The 9651-nt window shown below is 36.4% G+C and overlaps 1 protein-coding gene across 7 annotated transcripts; it reads left to right on the forward strand.

Moving 5' to 3' along the window:
- The first annotated feature begins 924 nt into the window (after positions 1–924).
- Positions 925–8646, forward strand: LOC103964279 (exportin-T). Of its 7 annotated transcripts, none has more exons than XM_018651639.2 (15): positions 925–2920; positions 3111–3200; positions 3337–3426; positions 3572–3676; positions 3973–4032; positions 4339–4401; positions 4492–4587; positions 4882–5046; positions 5641–5814; positions 5911–5976; positions 6062–6160; positions 7223–7369; positions 7907–8105; positions 8204–8246; positions 8347–8646. In XM_018651639.2, exons 1-13 carry the CDS (start codon positions 1196–1198, stop codon positions 7994–7996), a joined length of 2970 nt encoding a protein of 989 aa, XP_018507155.2. In that variant the 5' UTR covers positions 925–1195; the 3' UTR covers positions 7997–8105; positions 8204–8246; positions 8347–8646. The 7 variants fall into 7 exon arrangements, with proteins under 7 accessions (XP_018507155.2, XP_048428455.1, XP_048428453.1 ...); XM_048572498.1 differs by having other exon boundaries at positions 7907–8070; positions 8204–8248; positions 8334–8646; XM_048572496.1 differs by having other exon boundaries at positions 7907–8070.
- The last annotated feature ends 1005 nt before the right edge of the window (positions 8647–9651 follow it).

The raw sequence follows: 9651 nt of genomic DNA on the forward strand, positions 1-9651 counted from the left end.
TTCACCGGATTTATGGCTTGTGCTTTCCACTGACATGAGAGCTTCTTGTGTGATAACGTGTTGTAAAATCGATGGCGTGTGTAGTGGAATAAATAAAACAAGACACAAAATTTACGAGGTTCCTCTACAGTTAGTGTGACTGGAGTACGTCATCGGAGTAGCAGTGATGCTTTCATTATAATTTATAATAATAGGAGTACAAAATAACTCTCTCTGTTATCTTCTCTCCTCTTCTTTTCTTTTCTCTCTTCCTCTTCATGAACTTATCGTTTTGATGTTGTGTGGAGTTTGTGAGTTTGTATTTTATAGAAAATAGCCTTATGAGGCAAACTTTGGCAAACAGTGAAAGGGCCCATTATTTTATTCTTTGAGTAGGCATCCACTATTCTACAACAATTTGATCCTTCACCAAATTTCAAGCAACCCACAACGGCACGACGTACTTTTTCTTTAACTTCCTAAAAAGACTTTCTTATAGTATGATTCTTTATGAATTACCTAGCATCTCAAAATTTAACATTGATTTTCGTGCTAACATTATAAAATATTGTGTCAAAAACATAAACTAACAGAGAATGCACGTAGAATCCCATTAATTTTTTTTTTCAACTCGGTGGCCATAATGAGACTGAAATGCCTTTATAAGTCTTCCGAATTACCATAATAAAACCGCCTGCTGGTACCTTTTTAAAAGAAATATTTTTTTCTCTTCAATTCTAAACCCGTCTCTACCTTCCTTCATACTTCACGGTCGTTTCTCGCTGTCTCTCTCTCTCTCTCTTTCCCCTATTTAGTATCTACTACCTCCGGAAGACTGAGAAGACCAAACAAAAAAACTATAAATTAAGACCAATCCAAATCAGCCCTCTAGGGTTTGCTCTCCAACACACAAACACAAAAGCCACGGACACAAAAACCCTAACTCCCTCTCTCTCTACCACATTGATCTTCCAATTGATCCGATCCAATCCAATAAAGAATAACTTTACAAAGGTAAGCTCTTCCATACCTCTCAATTTCTCTGTCCGTCTCTCTCATTCGATCTCAACCCTTTTGAATCATCGTCGGATTCTGGAATCCCAGAGCTGCCCTTGTGAAAAATCCAGATAGGAAAACCGTAATTTTGTTGGAAAAACACCTCATCGGAGCTTAAAGTTTGAAACTTTGAGAAAAAATTTAATTGGGTTTTGGGTCCATGGATGATCTCGAAAAAGCAATACTTATATTGTTTGATGAATCGGGCACCGTTGATTCTGAGCTGAAACAGAAGGCAAAAGACTACTGTGATAAACTCAAGGAGGAAAAAGCGATATCAAGTGTTTGTATTGAGAGGTTGTGTTTTTCGAGTTTAGTTCAAGTTCAGTTTTGGTGTTTGCAGACTCTACATGAGGTTATTAGGGTCCGGTACTCGTCGATGAGTCAAGATGAGAGGTTTTTGATCAGAAAATCGGTGTTTTCGATTGCATGTCTTGGTGGGTTTGATGATAAGAGTGCTGGTAGGGTTTTAGAAGGTCCTGCATTTATAAAGAATAAACTTGCGCAGGTTTTAGTGACTTTGATTTACTATGAGTACCCATCGATTTGGTCGTCAGTGTTTGGTGATTTTTTGTCACAACTGAATAAAGGCGCAGTGGTGATTGATATGTTTTGCCGGGTTTTGAATGCTCTGGATGAGGAAGTGATTAATTTGGATCACCCTCGGACACCTGAGGAACTATCAGTGGCAGCGCGGATTAAGGATGCTATGAGGCAGCAGTGTGTAGCACAAATAGTTGGAGCCTGGTACGACATTGTGTCTATGTATAGGAACTCTGATGAAGAGCTTTGTGCTAGTGTATTAGAATCAATGAGGAGGTATATCTCTTGGATTGATATTGGATTAATTGTGAATGATGCCTTTATCCCGTTATTGTTTGAGTTGGTTTTGGTTGATGGACTCTCCGAACAACTTCGTAGTGCAGCAGCTGGATGTTTGTCAGCAGCAGTATCAAAAAGGATGGATCCACAGGCAAAACTACAGCTGTTGCAAAGTCTTCAACTGCGTCGGGTTTTTGGACTAGTAGCTCAGGATAGTGACTCAGAGTTGGTTTCTAACGTAGCTGCATTGATTACTGGGTATGCAGTTGAGGTTCTTGAGTGCTTTAAACGGTTGAATTCTGAGGATGCTAAGGGTATTTCAATGGAGCTTTTGAATGAAGTTTTGCCCTCTGTATTTTATGTGATGCAGAACTGTGAGTTGGACTCAACATTTAGCATTGTGCAATTTCTTTCAGGTTATGTTGGCACAATGAAGACTCTTTCCCCACTGAGGGAAACACAGCTGGGTCATGTGGGTCAGATTTTGGAAGTGATCCGTTCGCAGATCCGCTATGATCCTATGTACCGTGAAAATCTAGATATATTGGATAAAATTGGAAAAGACGAGGAAGATAGGATGGTGGAGTTTAGAAAGGATTTGTTTGTGCTGCTGCGTAATGTAGGTCGTGTAGCACCTGATGTCACTCAGATATTTATTCGAAACTCGTTGGCTAGTGCGATTGGATCATCATCAGACTGGAATGTTGAAGAGGTGGAAGCTGCACTTTCACTTTTCTATGCATATGGTGAGTCAATAAATGGCGAGGCAATCAGAACTGGGAGTGGTCTATTGGGTGAATTGGTACCAATGCTTTTATCTACAAGGTTCCTTTGCCATTCAAATAGGCTAGTTGCACTAGTGTATCTAGAAACGGTAACAAGATACATGAAGTTTGTTCAGGAGAATACCCAATATATTCACATGGTTTTGGCTGCCTTTCTTGATGAAAGGGGTATACACCATCCAAATGCCAATGTGAGTAGAAGGGCGAGTTATCTGTTTATGAGGATTGTGAAATTGCTGAGAGTGAAGCTTGTTCCTTTCATACAAAATATTTTGCAGGTATGAGACGAACCGTCGTTCCCCAACTGCATTCCTATACATCCACATACTTATATTTCAGTTCCTCCGCACTTGATTAATTTGCTTTCACCTTTTCTTTTTATCTTCTGTGAATAGCTTTCCTAAATTTATCATTATTTTTCCACCTTCACTCCATCTCCGCTAAACTAATCCAAATGGATTTTTTCAGAGTTTGCATGATACAGTTGCTGGGTTTACAAGAATTGATTATACATCAAAAGAGCTTTCGGGGTCTGAAGATGGTAGTCACATTTTTGAGGTATTGACTTAATACTTTTTGACATCTGTCAAGCCTTTTAATGTGTGTGCACGAGTGTTTATGAGATGCAAGGAAGTTTTCTCAATAGAGACGGGGTGCTCTGTTCCATTTTAATGTGTATTTGGTCTCTTTGCAGGCAATTGGTTTATTGATTGGCATGGAAGATGTACCACCAGCAAAGCAGTCTGATTATCTCTCTTCACTTCTCACTCCTCTTTGTCAACAGGTTGTTGAATTTGCACATATAAATACATAATTGCATGGCAGTCACTCCTCCTCCTTCACACCCTCAAGATATTTTGTTCTAACTCAAATTAAGAACTGAGTTAAATTGTGAACTAAGCATTTGACCCGGTCTCCCTACTATCTAGGTTGAAGCATTGCTCATGAATGCCAAAGTATTGACTCCAGAAGAGGCACCAAAAAAATTTGCTAATATTCAGCAGATAATCGTGGCGATTAATTCTCTCAGCAAGGTTCTTCAACATCCTCTGACCCTTTAGTTAATGTGTTTCTTGGCCCCTTTTTTTGTACTAAATATCATATGCTTCTAAAAAAGTTATAAAAACTCTTGATCAACTCGCTTACGATGTTTGGTACCGTAAAAGAGAAGAGTTTTTGTGTTGTAAAGTTTTTTTTTTTTGGGTTGAATATGTTGTAGCTTATAATAGAAGTATAAAAATCCTCAGCCCTTGGCCCCTCTTTCTGCCTTGCCTTTGTAAGCACTATATGGCTTCAGAAAATTAACTACTGAAATTTATGTACCACCCAGGGATTCAGTGAGCGTCTTGTGACTGCTAGTCGACCTGCAATTGGTCTCATGTTCAAGCAGGTTAGCATCTATAACTTGTTTTTTGGGCTCACCTTCCTTACAGGGTCAGTTTAGTTTTTCTGAATGATTTTTTCCTCTGATTAGAATTGTTGATTTGGGGCTTTATGAGTTTGTTGTGAATAACTGTTTCTAGACCTTAGGTTTTTCCTATTTGATGAACTCTATGATCAGCAATCCTATGCTTTCTGATATTCAAATGCAGCTTTATAACATTTGATATTTACAATTTCCTTTTTAAGTCTTCTAATTGTGTGATTAGAATATTTTCATGTTTTAACAATATGCGTGTTTCCCCTTGTTATCCAGACATTAGATGTTCTCCTTCAAGTACTGGTTGTGTTTCCTAACGTAGAGACTTTGCGCAGTAAGGTAAGGAGTCCTGTGTGGGATACTAGATGTAATTTGATTTGGAATTTATCATCTGCACTTTACCCTGATGCTATTGTAAGTGGTATCCAGGTAACATCATTTGTACACCGTATGGTGGACACTCTAGGAGCATCTGTGTTTCCTTACCTCCCAAAGGCACTGGAGCAGTTGCTTGTGGATAGTGAGGTAGAAAACAGTTATAACTATGTTCTTTACTTTTGAGTTTTTCGTTAGATCTAACTTTAACAAAATGCTTTTTTGGTAATAAATAGAGAATAAATTTTTGCCACTACATAAGTTTATTTTGCACCAGTTGTCTTTCTGTTTTGCACCAGTTGTCTTTCCGTTTTGCACCAGTTGTCACCGAGATATATAATTAGAAAATAACAGTTCTGTGCTACATAAGTTTATTTTGCACCAGTTGTCTTTCCGTTTTTTTGTTCACCAACAAGATTTGATTATGGATTTAATTTGATGCAGCCAAAGGAATTGGTTTGTTTGCTTCTGTTGCTTAATCAACTGATATGCAAGTTCAACACATTATTCCGTGACATACTGGATGAAGTATTTCCTGCTATTACTGGTAGGATATTAAAGATTATTCCAGTAGACACACTCCCCTCAGGACCTGGATCTAATACTGAGGTATGATTCAATGATCATTGGTGTTTGTAGTTCATAACTAACTCTGAATGCTTTTCCAGCATTAGATTACCTGTTCCTCGTACTAAGTATATGATCTCTCATAAATTGAGTTTTATGATAACAGTGAATGTGCCTGCTTTTAGAAGTCTTATCTGTTAATCTCATAAAATAATTATACAAAAGTTTATTACTTAATGAGTATTTTGCGTCTTTCCTTCTTTTTAAGCGATATTAGTGTGTGTTTTCTTTCCTTAATATTTGGTTTTCATCTTTTGGCGGGGGGATATAAGAGAAAAATAGGGAAAAGAAGACACCAACTTGGGCAAGTTAAATGCTTAACATTGAATTAAAAGTTAGTGTTGAGTTAAACAGATCATATATTATAATGTTCTCCATTTCCACTTATTCTTTTCCTATCTTGATAGCAATGAGTTTGATTGTGTGTACTTCATATTTATTGCTGTGAAAGCTTCTGTGGATCCAAAACTATTTTGGTGCATCATTTTGAAATTCGAATATTACTTGAACAGGATAGAAAATTGGTTTGTTGAATCTCAAGGCTGGAACGTTTAATATTCTTCATTCTTTTTGTAGGAAAATCGGGAATTGCAAGAACTTCAGCGAACATTGTATACATTTCTTCATGTGATAACCACACATGATCTATCTTCTGTATTCCTATCCCCCAAAAGTAGGAGCTACTTACAGCCAATTATGCAGTTGCTTTTGTTAACATCTTGTAAGCACAAGGATATTCTTGTAAGAAAGGTATGTGTACAAGGTTTACCTTTGTATGTTTGGTTCTTATTCATTCTAATTACTCTGCAGTAGGATAATTTCTAATATAATATTTCTTTAACTCAGGCATGCGTTCAGATATTTATTAGGCTGATTAAGGACTGGTGCGCGATGCCTAATGGTGGAGAAAAAGTAAGAGCTTAACTTTAGTCCTTCCTCCTGCTTGATAATGGTGAAACATATATCTTCTCATCTTAAAATGGTGTCCTTGTTTCAGGTACCTGGTTTCCAGAGTTTTATAATAGAGACCTTTGCTACAAACTGTTGTTTGTACAGCCTGCTCGACACCTCTTTCGAATTTCGTGATGCAAATACTGTAAGATTTGAATTTTTACTCTTTTTGATATTTTTATTGATAGTTTGTCTTCTTATACCATAGAGTAGATACACCATAAAACATAGAGTAGACTTAGTGGCTGACTAGAAATTTAGAAAATAGGTCTGAATATGGGGATATTCTATTTAAACGGTGTTTACTTATCTTAGAAGTCCTTAATTTGAAATGAAAAATTATAGATTAATGAAAATTATCATTGAATTGATTTTTGCACATGTCATGTGTGTTAAGAGGAGATTTGATTTTGGAGAAGCTTTGGAATCCATTTATGTGGGTGTTGAGATGTTGAGATAAAAGTTTGGTAGACTAGGTAATAAGAGCCGTTAGCTTGAGTTAAGCTACAATTGAACGGATTGTTTTGCACTTTCTTCCGCAAGGGCCAAGGTCTGGATTGTAAGTTGGCACTTGGTTTGTGGCGTGTGTTCTTAGAAATAGGAAGAAGCTGAAATCTGTTACATAACTGTTGTGTTAAATCTGTATTTGGCTGATCTCTATAGTCCGTCTATGACTTTTCTTATTTACATAGGTTTAAAACAAGTGCCATTTAAGCAGCTGTATTAGGTATCCTTAAGAATAGGAAGAAGCTGAAATCTGTTACATAACTGTGATGTTAAATCTGTATTTGGCTGATACATATCAGTCTATAACTTTCTTAGTTACAGCTGTTAAAACACGTGGCATTTAAGCAATTAGTTATCCCCAGAAGTTGGAAGTTCTACATGCAAGAAAAAATATTTTTTTGTTTATGCAGACTGGTTATTTCCATTGTCTGTTAAAGAAAATTACACATAAACATTGCTCAATAAAATACAATTGAAGTGCATAATGACTTTCCTGCGTGGAGTTTTGTATTTTGGGTCTGTATAACTTGTATTTCCCATTGAGGTTTGTTGCAGATCTTGAATTAGTTTTGTTTTGTCAGCATTGCATTGTTTTGAGAAATTGTGTTGGCTTAGAAATCTATTGATATTTGTTATGGGTCTTGGATTAATTTTGTTGCTTCATACTTACCTTTAAGATTCTTATTTTCATCTGTGGCAGCTCGTTTTGTTTGGAGAAATTGTACTTGCTCAGAAGGTTATGTATGAAAAGTTTGGCAATGATTTTCTAGCTCATTTCGTCTCAAAGGGTTTCCCAGCAGCACATTGCCCCCAAGATTTGGCTGAGAAATATTGCCAGCAGCTGCAGGTATTAAAAAAAAGTCATTGTAGATTATTTGGAATCATGAGTTTTGGTGGACCAAATAGAAAAGTCTCTCTATTAATTAACTTGTTTTTGCATGGCTGCCTGTTCCACTTGTAACACCGGCCAAGAGGTCTAGACGTGCAAAAGATGTATCTGAGCAGGAAAAGAGGCTTCCCTCTTCTGATTCAAGAAAACTGGACTATAACCAATGTTGGGGTAATGAATGGATAAAAATTACGCGCACTTGAAAACCAAAATTAGTTGATTAAGGCATATACCCATTCTCGAATAAGTAAGGAATTGGCAATGGGTGCTACTTTATTTAATGTTGTAATCTCCTAGCTTATCATTTAGTTTAGGCTTCTAAAGAATTGGTGAATTGACTTGTCTCTCCGATAACCAAATTGCTGTAGTTAATTCCCAGTGGATTTAGGATTGGCTTACGAAATGTTCCTAAAAGTATATTTGCTTGAAGAAAAAGGCAGAACTGAATATTTAGTAGGACAGTACTGATTATTCATTGCTCATTCTGTTATGCAGGGTAGTGATATAAAGGCATTGAAGTCATTCTACCAGTCACTTATTGAAAGTTTGAGGCATCAGCAGAATGGGAGCCTTGTTGTCAGATAGCATAGTCACAGTAGGCGAATGACATTATCTCATGTCAGAATGTTCCTGGTTTTTGTTGTCACAATTCTGGCAATGTATTTTTGTTCACCAATAGCTTGTCTGTGTGCGCGTGCGTGTTTCCTTTGATTAGTTGTATCTATTTTGGTTTGAAATATTTTATCTTCGTGTATATCTTCTATAACGCACTTACTCTGATAAACATTTCAGGTTCTTTCTGTATATAGCTTCTCTGCGGCTATGTTTTGAGAAGGTATAGCTTCTTCGTATTTAGTTTAAACGGAAAAAAATGTAATGTGAATGACTTGTAAAGTTGCTCATTTGTTCTTTTTTCCCTTCCGATTGTTGTGCAGTTGCATATTTACGGAGGAAGTTCTGTTACATGATGGAGCTGCCTAGTCCGAGATCAAGGTCCTTGTGTTTTGCGCCTGTATAATGATAATTTTTTTTCTACCTGATCTTGTAAACCTCATAAGTTTTGTATTCTTTTAGTCGTTTACGGTTTTCCAATCTTTGATTCATCCAAGTTTTACCCTTTAGTCATGCTTTACTGTTTGAAGCTCCTGTAGTTAACATTTGTTTGTATACCTTTTATAGTCAATAATTAACACAAAAAAAAGATGTCAAGTCCATGCTCGGACAGTTCGTTTTTATGTACCTTTGATTCCGAAAATCTACTCTTTGTGTTTAGTCGCGGAACTCTTTGGTCCGAATAATGGAGATGTCATTATAGCGATATTTCAATTCAATCAAACAAGAACGCGTGGACAAGATAAATTGTGTAAAAATGCATTATTGCATATTATGCTGTTGCAATGATATTTCCATTGTACGTAGGTTTGATTGGCAAGAACTCATGGACAAGTTAATCTGCGTAAAAATGCATTATTGTATATTATATTGTTGCAATGATATTTTCGTTGTACATAGGTTCCTCGGCAGGAGTCGTGATTGTGAGTTGTGTTTGAAATCACATTAACAACCATCAAGTGATGCGCTGATTTAGTGGTATAATTCTGTCCACTAAATCGAAGGTTTATTGACGTTGTTGGTACGTGGGGGGATGGATTGTACCAAGGTTTCTGTCAACCTTATTGGAACCATTGATGTTGACATTCTTTGCTGTTGACTGATGACTTTTGGACGATTGTAGCAATATTTTTTTAACTTTGTTTAGAGTAGCAACTTTAATTCGTCGCATTAGCTAACGTTTTCATACTTTTTGTCGCAATTGATGGATTTTCTTGGCACAAGCAAAATAAATCTTATAGAGCCATCCGAATATTCTTTTCATTTCGTAGTGGCTAATCATATTATAAACAAATATCTTGCCAGATTCTTTTTCTATTTTTTTATATAACGATTATTTACATTTAGAAGTGGAGAATTTTGGACTAGGTCAGATAATAAGAGTCATCCATTATAATTTGGGATCGAACTTGTTATCTACGGAAATTGAATTTAAGAACTTTTACATACAAATGATAAATCATAATGGCCGGAAGTCACAGGCATGTGTGAAAGCAATTGTAAACTCTGCTACATGAATGGTTGAAAATTACCTTATGTGTGAATAACTATATGAAGCACAAGTCTTTTTAATTAAAAAAAAACTAGGAGTCGCCGGTTGATCGAATAGACTAATTTTATATTTTTAT

This window comes from the organism of the source record quoted next, unplaced genomic scaffold (genome assembly GCF_019419815.1).
Source record: "Pyrus x bretschneideri cultivar Hongxiangsu unplaced genomic scaffold, Pyrus_bretschneideri_v1 Contig61, whole genome shotgun sequence".
Lineage (NCBI taxonomy): Eukaryota > Viridiplantae > Streptophyta > Magnoliopsida > Rosales > Rosaceae > Pyrus > Pyrus x bretschneideri.